This window comes from Melitaea cinxia, chromosome Z (assembly GCF_905220565.1).
Source record: "Melitaea cinxia chromosome Z, ilMelCinx1.1, whole genome shotgun sequence".
Taxonomy (NCBI): Eukaryota; Metazoa; Arthropoda; class Insecta; order Lepidoptera; family Nymphalidae; genus Melitaea; species Melitaea cinxia.
In genome coordinates, this window is record NC_059424.1 from 19,348,227 (window position 1) to 19,369,006 (window position 20,780).

The following is a 20,780-nucleotide window of genomic DNA, read 5'->3' on the forward strand; positions in this document are numbered from 1 at the left end:
ACAACCAGTGCTACGACCGCTACGCCAACGCGTTCTCAAACTACAATGTATCTACTATCTATCTATATCTATGTACTATGGATGGTAATATGAACCTTTAATAAGTCTATGTATATTGTTCTTTTTTCCCAAGTAAATTTACAAAGACTCCGTTACTTATTTTTGATGGATGAACATTTTCTTTATTAATTAATTGCTATTTTTGATCGTTAAACATTGAGGTGGCAACTCTTCTATGTTGAAGTTTTTATTTTTATTCTGTCTTTTTTTTTTTTTCGAATTACCCTCACCCTGAAGATGGAGCAAATTGTAATAGTCACCGTCTCCCGATGGTAACTCAGCGGTTTTTGAATAAACACACGTGCACATTACGACGCCTTTCGGCCAAGTTACTTGAATACTGCGCTCTCAACCACTTGGGTGTTACGAGACGCCTTTGAATCGCAATCTACAAAAAAAGAAATGTATCATATGTTAGAATAAGAACCGGTCGGTGGACTCGCGTCTCTGTTGGAGACATTAAGTTAGTCTAACTTAAACAGCGATGTTACTGAGTAATGCCTACCTTGATTTACAAAAAAATTGCATGTTTTAGAGATAAAAAAGGACATGGGTTGAAAAGCCCGTCGATGTATACTACTTATATAAAAAAAAGTGTAACAAATTCTTACGGAAATCGATTATTAGACTGCTTGATTTAAATTATGGTTTTCTATAGTAACAAATGATAGAACATTTTACTCCATGCCGGCGACAAGAACTTCGGAATTTTATGTAAAATATCTCACTTCAGCCTATTGCAGCCCACTGCTGGACATAGGCCTTCCCAAGTTCGTGCCAAAAATGGCGTCAGCTCACGTGTGTTGCCTATAGTCACCACGCTGGGCAGGCGGGTTGGTGACCGAAGACGCCGCTGCCCGTCTTCGGCCTGTGTATTTCAAAGTCAGCAGTTGGATGGTTATCCCGCCATCGGTCGGCTTTATTAGTTCCAAGGTGGTATTGGAACTGTGTTATCCTTTAGTCGCCTCTTACGACACGAAATAGTTGTTCATTACACAACTATAAACCTCAAGTTCTTTTGCACTATCTAAAACCATTGAATATTATTTATACCGTCTGGTGCCATTTTTTTTTCTAATATGATATTGTAATAAATTACATCGTAGTGGGACATCTATATTTATAACTAGCTGACCCGGCGAACTTCGTATCGCCTAACACAAACTTTATCGTATGGTATTAAAGTTCAAATTGACTTTTAAGTATTATCACAAATCTTTTGTATGGGAGTATAGAAAAGTGTTGTTTTTAGACTTTTTCAGGAAATTTAAATATTTTTTTTTTAGAATTTTTCTCTCCGTAAGAACCATCCTCGTACTTCAAGGAATATTTTAAAAAAATAATTAGCGAAATCGGTCCAACCGTTCTCGAGTTTTGCGCTTAGCAACACATTCAGCGACTCCTTTTTATATTATAGAAGATGAAAAACAACTGAGCTCGTAAATAGTATGTACAAACGTAATAGTGTTACTTCAATTTTCTACATAAAATTGAAAAAAATATTCTGTAACTTAAAACAAAATTGTTTGTTGACTGTCGAAGTGTAATATCAATATCTATTTAATTATTGAACCACACAGTTTTACTGAAATAATTACAAGAACTAGCTGTATAGACATACATACATATAATCACGCCTCTTATCCACTTGCTACGATCCTTACATGTTTCGCTTCGTCCACTTTCATTATTCCCTTCATACATGCTCTTCGGTTTAGGCTACTCTTAACCTGACCTTTTTTCAAGACGATATATTTGGCCCTTGCGTATAATTCGCAATAAATAAAGTACAATAATTATCACTACAAAATTACAAAAAAAAGTATTTATTTATACGTGAGTTGATTTGAAATTAAATAAAAAATTTACCGACCGTCAATCATGTTGACATGTATATATGATTTTAATAATTACATACAAAAGCAATAGTAATTTTTTTAGTTATTGATGCCGGCAAAGCAAGCAATTATCTATAAAATGATATATAATTTATGTGTAGTAATGGTGAGGTTTTTTCTAAAAAGGGAGGCAAATATCTCTTAACCTTAGCGTTTTAAGATATATAATTTTTGTGAATATTCAAAGAAACCTGACAGTGAATGAAAATGTATTGATTCTATCTAGATTTAAACCTCGAAAGGGCCGTGTCATTTCTGCGAAAAATACATAGAACATCGATGATATTTTGAATTTTATATACACTTTGGACTCGGTTTGCAATATCGTTTTTACTTATCATAATAGAATCCTACAAAGACAAAAATACTTTTACAGTAAATAAAGCTCACGTGATATTTATAATATTGATATTACATTCTTTTTATTAATAAATAATTACTATTTTATATCAATTAGCATTTATAAATTTCTTATATCTAGAAAACCATCATATCAAAAAAAAAAAAAAAAATTGTCGCAAACAAATAACAGCGTCGTATTTCAAACGACATTCGGTAAATTAAAAGTGCTCGTTTCAAACGTAGCTTGTCGATACTTTTAACAAGCGTTATTGAGTTTGCGTCCGCTTCAACGAAATTCGTTTATCATACTCGGTACTCCTACGGTTTGTGAAACACTTTTATGAAATTAATTTCACAGTATTTCTCGTTAGTTTAGTCAGTTTTTCTTTTTTTGTTAGTTTATTACTAAAAATTGCCAATAGTGTTCAATATATATATTTCAAAACTTTAATTATACAGACATACACGTATACAATGGGTGAATCTTAATCCTATATTTTATTAAATTTGTTAATAAACTATTTAATAAAAAAATATCTTTTGATTAAAATATTCATTAAAAGTAAGATTAGGTTTAAGGAATATTTATTTCTCATTATAAACATACAGTCACTTACACGAGAAATTATCAACAATAATATAGGTAAAATACAAAGAATATCCAGCAGTATACAGATACATTGCGATTTGTTTTGTTGACAGATACACAGTAACTTCATTACATCACTAAACATTTTACATACTAAATTAGACTAATCTTCAATGTATAAGATTAATGTAAGCTATAAAATAAATAAGCTATAAAAATTGTGACCTCATATTAATTCAAATTAAGGAATCGACTTGCCGTTATCGAGATTTAGGTGATAGTACCTGGGTGACCGAGCCTAGCTCGGTATTTTTAGTAAATCGTGTTTTTTGGAATTCATATTTAAATTCGAATTACATATTTATAAAATATGAATAATATTTTTTTTTAAATAACGAGTGCAATTAAAAAAAAGGAAAAAAATAATTGATCAGAGACATTGGGATTTGAACCATGATCTCCTCGGTTGATCCCGACCGGCCGATTTCCCACCGAGCTATTACAACTTTAATGACAGTTGCGAAATTTACCTTCGTATTCTAACGATATTGTAGCTATTTTTTCACTCCCTAAAAACAGGGATAAAACGTCATTTTCTAAAAATGAATCCTAGTTAGATGGATTTATCTCCCCCGAAACCTCCTATATACTAAATTTTATGGAAATCGTTGGAGCCGTTTCCGAGATTCAGATTATATATATATATACAAGAATTGCTCGTTTAATAGTATAAGATTGCATGAATCGCTTAGCAGAATACTTTATTATTTACAAAATTTCTTAGTAAAAACTCGTCGTATTTTAAAATCGTTTTTATAAAAATGTATTAAATAAATTAATATGGCGTACTAGTTCCGGATGATGTCTTAGAAATTTAGAAGTCTCAGTCAATCCAGTCTTAGCTCGAAGTGCAGTGATCTATTGTTATATAATTACATTGATTTAAATCTTAATTTTTACATTTTGTTTATAAGACTTTAAGATACATGCCATTCAAACAATATTGGTGCTTACCCCTAGTAGAGATTTATTTCAACATACCCTAATGGTAAAAATTACACGTGCGATTAGAGGCAGTACCTAGATACACTATTACAAAATTGAAACTGTCGGTATTTATAACACTGATTTTAATACGCAGCAAATAAGTCACTGAACACTAGAGTTCTCACATTTTTCACCAACCTACGTATAATTATGCAATTTAAATAGAAAAATACATGAAATTAAAAAAAAAAATAACTTCATAATTTAGGTATAAGCTATTCTTTAGCTATTTAATAAATTATTTGATAACTTATATTATGTGAGACGCCTACAAGACTATGCTGTTAATTCCCGGCGCGGTGAGATGTTTTCTAGATAGTTCTTGTCGAATCCGCCGTATACTACGGGTATCGTGTGGATATGCTTGTATATATATGTACAATCTGACCCTACTAAAAAGGGGGTTGATGGTAAAAGGATGAAAGTGAAGGGTGGTGTAAGGTTGTGTGTATTTTTCAATGCCAAATCATTATAAAATAAAAATTAAAAAAAATACCAAAAAATGAAAAAAAAAATTAGAACTTAGGAGTTTAAAAAAAAGTTTACAACCGGTTCTCAGAACTACCAAATATGCATAAAAATCTTCATAAGAATCGGTCAAGCCGTTTCGGAAGAGTTTTCCCCATAACACTGTGACACGAGAATTTTATTTTATGTAAATGTATATTATTATTATTAAGTTAATTATACTAATATTTCATAAATGTACGAAGTGTGTGGTTATATAAAATATAAATAAATAAAGAGTATCTCATATCTTTGAACATACAATATTTTATGAAAATACATATTTGTTCCACAGGTCTAATTCAAACAGAAGGCGGAACGTCATACGAGTTCGGTATAATGGGTCTATCGTGCAAACGTGAAATACTACAAGTTGGCGACCCGGTGACCTTTCAAGCAGACGTCGAAGGAAGGGCCACTAACATTGTACCGGTGAGGAAGAAGAGACGTGCTACTGTTGACGCTATAAAAGGTAAAATTATATTTAACTAAACTATAATACTAATATGTTGTGTGGCTACGGCATTGAAGAATATAGCCACCCCCTCTCGTCGTAAGAGACGACTAAGGGATAACACAGTTCCATTACCACCTTGGAACTTAAAAAGCCGACCAATGGCGGCATAACCATCCAACTGCTGACTTTGAAATACACAGGCCGAAGACGGGCAGCAACGTGTTCAATTCGACAAAGCCAGCCCTGCGGTCACCAACCCGCCTGCCCAGCATGGTGACTATGGGCAAAACACATGAGTTCACGTTATTTTTGGCGTGAACTTGTGGAGGCCTATGTCCAGCAGTGGACTGTGATAGGCTGAAATGATGATGATGATGATGATTATGATAATATTAATAAAAAGTATTGTAACCCCTAAAGTGTGTACATTAGTACAAAGTTAAATATGTGACAGTGAAATGATCTACCTTAATATTAAATTGAATGTATACCTACTCATAATGTCGTCGATACTCATGTCCGTTTCGGCGAATGAGTATATGTGGCATCTTTATATTGATATTTGCTATTTATATTCTTTATTTTTCGTATCTTTATAAATAAACTAGCTGACTAGCTGACCCCGCAAACGTTGTTTTGCCATATATGTTAATAACCCCTAATAAAATTAAACTACCTGTTTTATACGTCATTTTATATGAAAACTGTTAATATATATATATATATATATATATACTAGCTAACCCCGGAAACGTTGTTTAGCCATACATGTTATAATAAATATATAAACCCCCCTTAATCCCCTCCCTTACTTAGGGGTATAAAAACTATATGTTGGCCGACTCTCAGACCTACCCAATATGCACACAAAATTTAATAAAAGTCGCCCAGCCATTTCGGAGGAGTATTTTAACTATCATTGTGACACGAGAATTTTATATATAAATAATAGCTTACATACGGTGGTACGGTAAGTGCTACACGGTGTTGCTTCTCCTTGCTTTGGTGTTGAATCTCCAACAGTTAAAATGGTACTTGAGAACTAGAATTTAATATATAACTATTCAAGTTGACTATGTGCTAAAAGTTACAGGAGAATACTATATAATAAGAACACAACAAATAGTTGAGTTATTATAATTGTGTTTGCTCGCAAACGAAAAAAAAAAACCGACTTCAATTACATCGACAACGTAGATCGACGAAAAAATAGTCAAGCAACTACGCGTTATCAAAGATTACTCAAAAAGTAGTTATCAGATCTCGATAAAATTTATATGTGATCACATGATGAACATCAGCTTTTCATTAAATAAAAAAATATCAAAATCGGTACACCCAGTAAAAAGTTATTGCTGATTTTCGAGAGTTTCCTTCGATTTCTCTGGGATCCCATCATCAGATCCTGGTTTCCTTATCATGGTACTAAACTAGGGATATCCCCTTTCTAACAAAAAAAGAATTATCCAAATCGGTATATCCAGTAGAAAGTTATGCGGTATAATACAACGTAGGTCGACGAAAAAAGCGTCAAGTAAAAACGCATTATTAGATATAACTCGAAAAGTAGTTGTTAGATCTCAAATAAATTTAAATGGGACCAATTGGCACACACCACCTTTCGATTAAAACAAAATTTGTCGAAATCGGTCTACCCGGTCAAAAGTTCTGATGTAACATACATAAAAAAAAAATACAGTCGAATTGAGAACCTCCTTCTTTTTTGGAAGTCGGTTAAAAAGAAACATTAACGAGGGCCTTTCATTAAGAGCCAGCAAAAAAAAAAATTAAACAGCATTGCTTTATGTTATACACGATGTGCCCTGCGATATATATACCGAGAAAGGCTATATAAATATTATATTGCCGTCTTCATAGGTAAATGGACAATGGATAGGTAAATGGATTATCCAACATAATTGTGTTTGCTCGCAAACGAAAAAAAACCGACTTCTATTACATCGACGAGTAATACAACATAGATCGACGAAAAAATAGTCAAGTAACTACGCGTTATCAAAGATTACTCAAAAAGTAGTTGTTAGATCTCTAATAAATTTAAATGGGACCAATGGACACACACCACCTTTCGATTAAAAAAAAAATGTCGAAATCGGTCCACACGGTTAAAAGTTCTGATGTAACATAAATAAAAAAAAATGCAGTCGAATTGAGAACCTCCTCCTTTTTTAGAAGTCGGTTAACAAAAATATTTTTTTTCGCTTCTAACTTTTTTTTGATTCGAACCACTAGTTTCTGAGATTGGCACGTTCAAATAAACAAACTATTTAGCATTATAGTTTTATTATAGATAGCCTAGGTTGTATGGCATGTATCATCTAGCTTAATAAATAATTATTTATCCAGTTCTAACCTAGGTTATAATACGAGTATTTTCAACACAAAAACGGTTGCGGTCGTCGCTTCCTAAAGTATGTGTTTTAGGTAACAGCTGTTTGGTATAGAGCATTTTTCGTTGTAATCAGTGTACATATGAAAAACACAAATATAGAAATATACACTAGAAATCGAATCCACTACCCTCTAAGCAGAAAACGGAGTCGCTTTAAACCGCGGCGACAAGCTAGTCATAAATCGCAGTATCATATTTACTATTCCTTGTAACAGTTAAATAATAATATCAGCAAATGTTTGTCACAGGTCACTCACTATTAGTAATAGGACCGCCTTTGCATTTTTTTTTTTTTTTTTTTTTTTTGTATACTCGTGTCACTATTTTTTTTTTTTTTGTATACTCGTCTGTAAGTTGATATCCTGATTTAATTACTAAAAAACACCCAAGTAATAATGACGTGTTTAGTCTTATCGTTTACTTTAGCCACGTCGTTCGATTTCTTTTATAAAGATTTAGGGCGGTTTGTTTTCGCTCGTTACACAATGGCGAGGCCTACGTATAGTATTTGAGACGAAAATAAAAATGTACTAACAAACTGAATAAATAACTTCCAGGTGGGTTCGGTTTCCTGTCGATAGAGGGCGAAGAGAACCGTCGCCTGTTCTTCCACATGTCGGAGGTACGCGGCAACCCTGCGGATTTGCAGTCCGGCGACTCGGTCGAGTTTGTGATGCTGACGAATCCTAGGAACGGGAAGTCGTCCGCTTGTAATGTTGTTAAAGTCGGGTAAGTGGGTTTTTAATTGTACTTTATAGTGTTTTTTTTTTTTTTTTTGACAATATGATTGTCGGTCCCGGTTGTTATCATGTACACCTGATAAGGATCGTTAGTCATAGTAGGGAATATATCCGCCAACCCGCATTGGAGCAGCGTGGTGGATTAAGCTCTGATCCCTTTCCTATATGGGGAAAGAGGCCTATGCCCAGTAGTGGGATATTATATTCAGGCTGAAGCGGAATGATTGTATATTAAATTTATTAAGTATAATGTTAAAACTTGCATTTAAGTTGTAGTGTAAGTGTAAAAGTTGCATTATACAAATAATATGTACGAGTAAATGCTCCATACAACAAGCATGTTATGTACAGCTGTTGTTGAATAATCTATATATTAATACGCGAAGCAAAAACTTTGTACCCGCTTTTTACGAAAAATGAGCCGACGGAGGAGTATGAAATTTTGCACACTTATAGTTTAATAGCTGTACCCCGCGGTTTCACACGCTGTAATTCGGAAATAAATAGCCTATAGCCATCTTGGATAAATGGGCTATCTAACGCTGAAAGAATTTTTCAAATCGTACCAGTAGTTCCTGAGATTAGAGCGTTCAAACAAACAAACAAACAAACTTCAGCTTTATAATGTTAGTATCGATTAGTGACGTGCCAGATCGTCAAAAATGTATATCCGCGGATACGGATCCGGAAACGGATATTGAGTGTCAAGATCCGCGGATACGGATACGGATCTTTATTTACTCTCTCAAACGGTGTCGATGAGTGATATTGAAACGATAGTTGACGTCACACCCACCGCAACGATCGGAAGAAAAAAAAAAACAATTTTTGGGATATTGGGACTTTGGTCGGGAGAAACAAAAATAAAATTAAATTTGATACATACATTTACAAAACAACAAAATTTAACGTTATTATTAATCGTCCGCTGCCGATCGAAATGTGTATATAAGTAAATACTAACAAAAAAAGTAGAAAATGGTTTTCTCATTACTTATATTGTCATATTATCAATAATTGCCGAAATCGAATAAAGTAATTAATTTTATAGCTTTCACGTGTATTTTGTATTACTCTTCACAGACTTTACCATTTCAGTGCTCTTTCACTATTTAATTTGTAATTCAAACAATTTACCTCAAAGCTGAGTGAAATGATTACCTCTGTTTTTATTAAATAAATAGACTGTTCAGTAAACTAAACACTCTTCCACAATAAGCATTTCTTATTTAAATAGTCAGTACTAAGTATATAACCTCATTGCATCTACTGATAAAATAGACCTATATTTTGTCATTGGACATATTCATTTTTCCTTCTGGGGGGTGATTTAAATGAAACGTTTCTTTTAAAGAACAATAGGTAATAATTATAAAATTCATCATTATTGATGTCTGAATTGATGATTGCTAGCTGGCTAGTAGCTTTCTCATTACAGCATCTTTTTTTATACAACTAGGTCAGCAAACAAGCGTAAGGCTCACCTGATAGTAAGCGATTACTGTAACTTATATACGCTTACAACACCAAAAGCATTGCAAGCGCGTTCCCGACCTTACTCCCAATCCCTCCCAGGACACCTTACTCACCACAGAAATACAACACTGCTTGAAATCAGTACTATTTAGCTGTGATCAAGCTAAGTAAAAAAGTAAGGTCGGGGTATTTCCCCAGTCGGGCTGCTCCAGATTTTGAGCAGGATGTTTCATTTTCGCGACTCTTCCTTTGACGAAAATTAGGAACTTAAAATTATTGTTTTCTAAACTGAAATTGTTTTTCGGGAGTTTTTTTTTCTTTTCGGTAGTCGGGAGAGTATACAAAATTTTGAGAGAATCTCGCCAAATCCCGACCATCTGGCAACCCTAGGCAGGGAAGGATTCGACTTACATTGCGCGCCTATTACGTTTTTTTAGCAACTAGGTCCAGGAAAAAAATTTAATAAATCGCGATAAAATCCTAAAAAGTTAATTAAATAAAAAAGTTATTTGTTTTTCATTTTCTTATATTTATAAAAGTAATGACATAGTTCTATGTTAATAGTGATCTAATAAGATAGTTGATTTAGTGTCTTTGAGTTACATACTACTAGTATGGTAACTTACTAGAATATATGTTTGCAATCAAAGGTGCCAAATAATTATTTAATTATATTACCAATAATTATTTAATTATTTTACTTAATTACATAATCTCAGTTGTTATACAGCATTTTATCCTGTCAATTGAATTTGAAAATTAATAAAAGATCCGTATAAGATCTGCGAGGAAAGTGATGGATACGGATACGGATACGGACCTCATTTTTCCCGCGGATATCCGCGGATACGGATATGGATATCCGTTACATCACTATTATAGATATAGAGAAGGAGTGCAGAATACGTTTTTTTTTTATTAATTATGAATATAAAATACATGAAATCAATAGTAATAAAAAAAACACACACTACCATGTATTTGACACACACTCGCATATGTACTCTTTTGTTAATTATTATAGTTAATCTTTGACTGAATCCAAATTAATGACGGTCGAATTTTCCGATGATCACACGCGATTGGAAAGTAATGTTCGTTTAATTTCAGAAAAACGCAAGTTTATTTGTACTCTCACACAAATAGTACAAATAATGCCATACCTGTATGTGTATTAAACAGAAGCAAGCCGGCGACAAAGTCTCTCCGTGAGCGTCCGGAGCGGCTGTTGGCGCGTCTACGCACGGTGTCCTTGGAGGAGGCGGCGGGTCCGCGCGTCGTACTCGCGAGGCCGCCGCGCGGACCGGACGGCAGCCGCGGGTTCCGGCCGAGGAGACCGCTGGCCGGTGAGCACTCATTATATAACTCAGTCAGTCAGTCCACTGCTGGACGTAGGCCAACCTACACCGGCAACTTTATCGTCGGTCCTTCGAGCCGGACGTCGTACCAAGCTGCGTTTACCGACACGTGGTCTCCGCTCCAGGACACGTATATTTACTCTCTAGTAATGCCTGCGTCGGAATATTATAACATTTTATAAAGTAAGTTTTTGTCGTGGAAAACGTTAATAATGCCGTAGGATCTAGTACTGTTCTACTTTTCAGTATTGTCATATTCGACATGTTGGCGAGTTTTGTCCAGTAATAAATTTTTATATGTAGCTCGAGCGCTTCAGATTATAATGCTATTCTATGCTTATTTATGCTTAATCTTGGTGGTCTCGGCATACTGAGCGAAATTTGCCGTTGAGAGTATATGAAGGAAATTCCTCAATCTGCGGGTTTGAAAAAAAAATTTCTATCCCTTTGTATGCTATCACCGACTACGCACCGAGAGATTAATATTTTTCCATTCACTTTAACCTATCGCAGTCCGCAAGTTTACCGCCAAAAAATGGCGTGAACTCATGTGTGTTGCCCATAGTCACGACGCTGGGCAGGCGGGTTGGTGACCGCAGGGCTGGCTTTGTCGCACCGAAGACGCTGCTGCCCGTCTTCGGCCTGTGTATTTCAAAGCCAGCAGTTGGATGGTTATCCCGCCATCGGTCGGCTTTATAAGTTCCAAGGTGGTAGTAAAACTGTGTTATCTCTTAGTCGCCTCATACGACACTCACGGGAAAACAGGGTGTGGCTATATTCTTTATTGCCGTAGCCACGCAGCTTATTTTTCCATTATCGTTATATAATTATTTCCATATTAACATTTGACGAGAACAGACTCTTCATAACTTCACAGACTTTTCACCCCCTCTTCATTTATTATGTAATATTTTATAGTCTATATACACATAAAGTATTTTTCGATTCGAACTAAGAGTTACTGAGATCGATGCTTTTTGTATAGACTAGTATAATAAATCAAACCAATCAATTATCCTCCAAACTTTTCAAAATAACACACAAAAACACAAACAAAAATAACGTCTAAGCATTTAACAAACATGTACAAATTGTACAGGTTTAATACATGTATAACGATATACATTTATGAATTTCAGAACAATTGGCCGAGTGAGTCTTGGATATCGAACGGCGAGGCCTGAACAGTTACTTTACTACAGCTACGTAGGTAAACATCCTAGGTTTGATTTTCAAATTATCAAAGGAATGGTAAACTATATCAACCACGGCACCCTCCACTACACACACTGTGTCTTTAACTCATGTCCAATTACGTGTAACGTCTTTTTTAGTCTTTTTTATTAAATATTAGCTGGAAATGTGTTTGTTTGTTGAAATTAATTCCGTTTTGATAATATTGTTTTTATACAATGCGCTATAGAGCTTGAACAGGGAGTGCCTTTACGTTGTATAGTTTACCTGAACGTCATTTGTATTCACGAGAGACTGATCCTTTCTTTAGCAGCATTTAGGGAATTTTCGTTATTTTTACTAATATAATTTAGGTGAAAAAAAAAAAATGATTAAATAAAAATTTAAAAATTATATAAAATAAAATTCAGCTGTTCATTAATCGATCGATACATCACCGATTATAGTTTGTAAACGAGCGAGGAACATATCAAACTAAAGAGAAATGTTGATTTGCTTTTTATTATATAATTTTAATATGAGGTTCTTTTTCGCATATACACGTTGTTCAAAATTCCGTTACTGTTCCGAGGATAGTTCTTAGTCGATTCTGCGACGCATATCATGTGGAGTCATTATTAGTATTATATTTGGTAGATAAATTGCTTATTAAAACTAGCATGGTCTCCCACAACTTACGTCGAAACATATGTTATATTTTCTTGTTTTCTAATAAATTATAGAAATTTACTTTCTAACGTGTCAATAAAATCATTTAAATTGACGCTTATTTTTTTGAACATTTAAAAAGTTCTAGAAGATTTATACGAAATACTAATTTTGTACATACATATATTAAAAAAATGAGATTTTTTTATCACTCGGCTTTTACGTTTATATAAATCTGCCAAAAGTAAATTTTACTTGATGTAATCGCAAATCCTAAATTGCTTAATTATACAATATAAAGAAACAAATATAAATATATACAAGGGTTGACTACCGACGGTCTGTATAACCTTTGACTTTGTTTACTAATAGAATTTTCACAATATGTATGCCAAAATCTAATTTCCAGTAAGCGATGTCACAAATAGACCAGCCGCATATTAGTATGGATCGGTTCTGATATTTATAAAAAGATTCGTTTTGCATACGAACCGTTAAATTTCGACATACACGCCATATTTAAGCTTATTTATAAAGAAACTCTCAAATCGAAGCTTCGATTTTTCTAATTTTTAAGTTCATTTGTTCATCTGTATTTTCGTTAGTACTGTATTTGAGTGTTTTTACATGTAAAGCTTAGGAATGGGAGTATATGTTGTTTAATTCAACGCATCTCGCTTGTGTTCTGTATATTATCGCCAAGTAAAAAAAGATCTATACGAAACCCAGTGACCAGAACGTATGTGAATATTTACCGGAAGAAACCACTGAGTAAATTTTAACCTGATTTTGTGTTTAACAAAACGAATAATAATTTTAAATTTGCATTGCATACAAGTCCCTTGTAAACTATTAATTGATTCTTAATACATAATTTACATAATTTTTTAATCTGATCAAAGTTTTCGAAGGATTTTATTTTTATTTTCTTATTGAACAAATTAATAAAGTTTATTAATTAAACAATTACTTAAGATATAAAAATTAAATTATTATACTGGTTCTTAATAATTTACTTTGTAGTTGCAATTTTAAATGATAAAAAAATTGTTTTGTTTCAATGAACTCACCGACGTGGCTTTACGTGGTATCTGCAGTTCTAGGCTTTCAATTGTTATATGTTTAACATAAAAAAAGTAGCAATCAAAAAGTGATCAAGACAAACTGAAGTCAAAAGTTGAAATTATATACTATAGTATAAGTCGATAAAATCGCACTTGTTTTCTGAATAAATTTAATAATTAAAAAAACCTTAATATAAATATAATTATATATAAATAAATAACCTTTATAACTCATTCTCTTATAGTAATTTTTATTCCAACAATTTCAATGAAATTCGATCGAAAAATTCGTTAGTCCAAAGTTAACGCAATGAACCATTTTGGTAGTAGGCGAAATATATACAAATAAAAGTACATCAATATATGAATAGACTAAGTAATCCTAATTGAAATGGTTCAATGATTGTGTTATACTTAAAAGACCAAGTTTTAAACATTCTAAAAATAAACTAAGGACACTCAAATGCCATACTGTTATTGATTTGACTGTATTTTGCAACTTTTCCACCTCTAGCCTTTTTATTAGTAACTAATAAATTAAAATCCAGTAAAATTTTACATAAAAAAAAAACAATTAAAAATTAGAAATTTAGACATAGATATATTGATATTTTTTTGTTTATCCATTACGTAAAGGATTTGAGTATATAATCGTATGTACAATTATATATTTACTATCAAAGAGCAATGATTATATGTATATAAATTTATCATATTTTGTTTTGAGCGTGTTCTGAAAACAGTTATAATTAAACCAAGTTTCGTTAATAATTATTAATCTTATATTCTGTTTTCATTGTTTAAATAATGAAAAAAATAATGCCAATTCAAAACGTACCACTATAAATATATTATGTCTAATTTTCGAAATATACTTTTTTTATAAAAGAAAGAAAAAATCAAAATATATAAGTGGTATATCGATCTTGATTGCCTCCCACACATTAATTTTAAACCTAATAGACTTCTTATAGATCTCTTTCGGAATAATCTGTGATTTTTAAATAATTCATGTGCAATAAAAAATGGAGATGACAAAAATATTGGTTTTTTTTTTAATAAGCTCATAGGGCGTAGGAATTAGTTTTATCCCCAGTTATGTATAGCTTTGTAAGATTTGATACGACACGCACACACAACTAAAGTACCGACAGTAGAAAAATGTGTTCACAACCATTTCTTTTTAAGATATAGAACCGTCGTAGAAACACTCTATTTATTTCTTTTTCTCTATATAACAAAATTACTCTAACTTATAATTAGCACGACCGTTGTAATATAAATTGTGTTATCAAATTTTTTTGCTATCCGTACGCTAAGTTCCTGTGTGTGTCAACTGTTATCACGGCTAATTCGTCACATGGTATGCGTCAGTAATCGACGGTTTGAATGTTAGCGAACAAATTTATTTGATTTAAAACGGAATAGAGGACATTTAAAGTATTGCTAAGTACTAGAATGGAACCAAAGACTGAGAAAAAAATATTTATTGCAATAATACTATTGGTATTAGATTATTTTAAATAAGAGATAATTTGTAAATTTCACGTGTCCTTTGTGGATCGTGGAAAAACGTCGTAACTGGTGAATTGAGCGGTTGAATTAATTAAGATTCATAAATTCGGCAATAATATTCTAAAAATCAGCAATAAATCCGATAGAATGCGTGACTATTTTAAATTTAAGAACAATAGCGCAGTTACGATGTTTTTCCGATTTAAGTGGTCGTTGCGTCATCGATTCAACGACTACTCGTATAAATCAATGCAACGATGGAGGAACTTATTCGAAATAAAAAATAAAGATCGATTTTCAACATATTTAGTTATCATTTAATCTGTTAAAATCTTCAAATTTTCGTCGAAAATAATGGTAATTCAGACTGACATTACTAAGAGCAATATGAAATGTGTTCATATTTGCATTCACTGAATAAATAGTCGTTTATATCGACACCTCGACGTTTGGAAATTGAAACGGAACGTTGTAAATTGAAACACATCTAGATGTTACGGCTTATATATGTACCGGAATGACTGATTCATCCGAATAGAATAATGTCTCGGATACTAGATTAAGTTACTATGTAATTGTTAAATTATATATCTTCATGTCATTCGTTTACAATTGTATATAATATTCGATAGTGAACTCTATAATCGATTCAAAATTTGTTTCGATTGATAATATTTCCTTGTCGATAAAATAGTGATCGGTTATAGAGTTGATAAACGTGTAATAGAATAGTAACACTTTATTCAATGTAAATAGAAATAAAATAAATTAAAAAAAAAATTATATATACTCGTGACATTATCCAGTTCGGTTACGTTATATGTGATTCGATTCTACGAAATTATTTGTGAATAATTCCAAAGAAATACGTATGTAGGAATTTTGAACAAACGTTTTATGCTGTAAGCTTTACTCGCGTACGATTATTTGCTTGTATCATATACGCCCATGTAACCATATATAGTAATAGTGAAAAAAATAATGATGTATTAATCTGGATATTGATGTTGTAGTGTTGAAAATATAAATATGTCCCGGGTCGTTTCGGGTATAGTTATTACTGTATACTAGTCGCTAAGAATGACGCCCGAAATACTTCTCAAATGTAAACCGATTCGCTATCAATAAGATATGAGTGAGCCGCGTGACGTCACTTTGACGTACTCCGTCAAAGCAATGTCAAGTCACTCGAACTAAATCAGCAGCTATTTAGCTAACCTTTAAAAAGAAAATGTAATGCAGTGCCTAAAAGAACCTCGATGTGAGATACCAAAACGATGTCTGAAATTGAAAATATGTTGATTTCTAGCCTTTCAGAATTACAAATACATTGGAATTTATAATAAGGGTTTATTTTATTTTAGTTCTTCGTAATGTTAGTACGTGTTATTTATGCCAAATGTTTATAAAAATACCGATTTAGTATCTTTCGCCAACGAGGCATGCCTTCTTAGGGTTCAAAGTTTAACATAATAATGTTCGTGTTGTCACGTTTGTGGTGCGTCGAGTAAGTCGAAAGTATATGTGTTAAGCGGGGCGACTGTCGGCCGACCGTTGCCATGCCAACTATATTTAGCTATACGATTCTTGCAATAAAGTTCATTAAACACATACTAATAAACGATGTCATTATATCATTTCGGGTCTTATGTTATTTGTTTCAAGGTTTTATTATACACATTTTCCTTAAGTAATAAAAATTTATGTCACATATCCTGTTAATATTAAATCGTAGCTTCAAGAAGTGGAAGATTCAACCAAAGAAATATTTTTAATTTTCTTAAGGCAAATATGATTTAATTTTTTTTAGAAAAAAAAACCCTATTACACTTTGTTATTAAAAGCAAAGCTTGTACATACATAAAATTGCTACAAATGCTTTTTTTACCTGAAATAGGGTTTGATAAAGAAATATTTTCACTAATAAATATATTATTAACTAAAGACTAGATGACGCAGTGAAATTGAATTTGTGAAAAATATGGATAAAAAAACACTTTCTGAACGCACTTATATAAATATTTGCCAACCAAGTGACATTTTTTTTTACCGAAGACACCAGATGTTCACAGCTATAGGAATATTTATATTTCTCACAGTTTAAGCCTTTCTTGAACTTCCACAAATATTTCAAGATTAAAATAAGCAAAATCGGTCCACCCATTCTTGAGTTTTAGCGAGACATAAGTACATCACACACACATATATATATATATATATATATATATATATATATATATATATATATATATATATATATGTGTGTGTGTGTGTATATATATATATATATATGTACGGGACGGATGTGTACGGGACTTTTACTGCTACTTTTATTTTAGTTTTTTTTTTTTATAATTGCGAACTGAACAACAACTATTTTGTTAAATTCTATGCGGACAAAGTAGCAGGCACAGTCAGTATGTAAATATATTTCAGAATTTCATTGTCAAGTTGTGCCGTCATAGTCCATCAACCGTTTTGAACAATTTATAAAACATCTTAGTCTGAAACACGAAGGTATGACTGTAAAATTCGGAAAATGTACGCTGCATGCTGAAGCCTGTAATACTCCACTGCTGGGCATAGACCTCTTTCTCCATGTCTATGGAGAAGGATCAGAGTCCACCGCGCTGCTCCAATGCGGGTTGGCAATCGCTATCAGGTGTACATGATGACAACCGGGACCGACGGCTTAACGTGCTCTCCGAGGCACGGTGGGGAGACTCACAAGGACTGCACAAACACTCAGACCACAGCAAACACATACATATGGCCAATAAAAATGTTTGTCATGTGCGGGGTACGAACCCGCAACGGCTAGCGCAACAACCACAAACCAGTGCTGTGACCGTTGCCTTGGAAAATGTTTATAGTCCTGTCCACCCTCTTTAATATCCTTCATGATCCTAATGCTCCGTTGTATATTCAATCCCAATTTCACCTCCTGCCCTCTCCTACTCGTTCCAGGCGCCCTGACAGTGAAGCTATGTTAGACATACCGAAATGTAACACAAAATTTAAGTTAAATTCATTTACGGTACGCGCCTCCGTACTATGGAACAATCGCCCAAGTTACATCAGAACTAGTCCTTCCCTTGTTTCCTTAAAATATAAATTAAAGAAACACTTGCTTTCACATGCAAATGTGTAATCATCTGTATAGAATATGTATGTATTTACGTATGTATTGTAGTGAGTTTGTATATGTTTATGTACATGTACAAGTGTATTTTTGTATTTTGGTATGTATCTATACATGTATATATATATGTGTGTGTGTGTATGTATATGTATGTGTATGTGTGTACGTATATATATGTGTATGTGTGTACGTATATATATGTGTATGTGTGTACGTATATATATGTGTATGTGTGTACGTATATATATGTATGTGTATATGTATATATATATATATATATATATATATATATATATATAGATTTATCAAATTTATCATCTTTTCTTCTTACGTTTTTGTTTTTTTTTGTTCTTAGTAAATCTTGCACAGTTTGCCTCGCTATATAAAACACTTACTCATGACCATGGGTTGACTGGAAGAAATCTCTTTCAGAGATAAGTCCACAAATAAAGTATATATATAATATAGTTTGTACTTGGTACTGATCCAGTTTGGTACTGTATAATATAATATAATATATTAAAATGATAAATTGTGTGTTAATGATTTTATTTAATAGACAGTGGTATATTTACATGAATAAAAAAAACCAGCCGTTGCACCCACTCGGGTGCAGCCTCCCAGAAGGCTCCCCTTCTTCCTTCGCGGCCGGTGTCTATAGTACCCGGCCCCTCTCACCGGTAACGCTGTAAAGGCCGATAGGGCCAACAGCACTCGACATTCCGTCAAAAAATAAAATAAAATAAAAGATGGAGGCGAGTCGAACTCGCGCACGAAGGGTTCGTACCATTATCTATTAAAACGTGCAAAAAAAAATCATTTCTGTTTTATTCCTTAAATATTTATTTTATTTTGATTTTATTATTTATTTTTGTTATATTTATTTATTTAATTTATGATTAAAAAAAAACTAATAAACGAATAAATAAATAAATAATATTTTTAAATTAAAGATATTTCAATTAAATTGATTGAAAAATCTTCCTAAGTGAAATCGATTATTATTTCAAATCGAATCATTAACGTGTGAGGGAGTTACTAATTTCGAACTTTCTTGAACTGTCATAAAGAAAATAAACGAATGGACAGAGTACATATAATTTATTTTTCTATGCAAGGACGATAATTACGATTATGACGAATCGCTCGCTACTTTATTATTGCAATTTAAAATAGAGAACTATAACACTGATAGCGCCGAACCCTTCCGTTTTAATTCTTTTTTTTTTTTTAGTCAATACTTATAACTATAGAAGTTTGACTTGTCAAGGGTACGAATTTCAATGAATTTATTCAACATTTTGATCTCAGTGAATTTTTTTAAGTATCGCTATTGAGAGAAAAAAATCCTAATGTGTTTCAGAGTATGAATATTGCTATTTAATATACCTACATTGTTTAATACGTTTCGTGGCTTTTTGTTTACTTGTTACTATGCAGCTTAGATTTGAGGACCAGTGTCGACCGAGCATCACGTTCTTATCGCTACCTTATCGCCAATAGTTTCATTCAAAAGGCATTTATCGCTTCGTTTACGCATAGATTAAATAAAAACGAATATTTAAATTAAATACAGAGATTGAATTAATAAAATTTTGCGAAAAGATATTGGAATAATTGAAAAAATAAAAATTACGGCTCTTGTAATACGTACGCATTCAGTTTTTATATCAACATGAAATTTATTCGAGCTGTGTGCTTTCGAAAAATTTAGAGCAATAAAATTTTTTTTTTTCTTTTAGTATTAAAACCCTCCGTGGGCCTTAAGGAACACACAAAAAAAAATTAGCCGAATTAGTCGAGCCATTCTCGAGTGTTGCGCTTAGCAACATGCATTTTTATTTATATAAGATTATCTATATATATTGTAATAAAAACCATATTTAGTTTATTATTTTAATAAATCATGAAAATTGCTCTAAATAATGGATTACCTCGCACTCAACGGACTCAACTGTCATAAACGTGGCACAACACAAACTTGGATATGGCCTGTACAAGTTTATTTATTTTGTTGTGTAGATATCAAAAGTATGGCATCGAAACATTACGTATATATTATATACTAGCTGAGCCCGCGACTTCGCCGGCGTGGAATTCAACTAAAAAATTATTTTTCAGTTCGCAGGGATATAAAATAAATAAATTTTTAAAACAAAAGTAGCCTAAGTTACTCCTTATTACATCAGCTATCTGCCAGTGACAGTCCCGTCAAAATTGGCCCAGCCGTTTCAGAGATTAGCCAAAACAAACAAACAAACAAACAGACAGACAAAAATTGTAAAAAAAAATTATTATGGTATATGTACAGTATATACGTCCATATACAT

General features: G+C 32.6%; 1 protein-coding gene across 1 annotated transcript in view; it reads left to right on the forward strand.

Moving 5' to 3' along the window:
• Window positions 1-12,844, forward strand: part of LOC123669025 (cold shock domain-containing protein E1) — a 65,006-nt gene extending 52,162 nt beyond the window's left edge. Inside the window, 4 exon segments of the mRNA XM_045602695.1 lie at window positions 4,739-4,915; window positions 7,871-8,046; window positions 10,731-10,875; window positions 12,027-12,844. Coding sequence (XP_045458651.1) covers window positions 4,739-4,915; window positions 7,871-8,046; window positions 10,731-10,875; window positions 12,027-12,043 — 515 coding nt within the window. The 3' untranslated portion in view covers window positions 12,044-12,844.
• The last annotated feature ends 7,936 nt before the right edge of the window (window positions 12,845-20,780 follow it).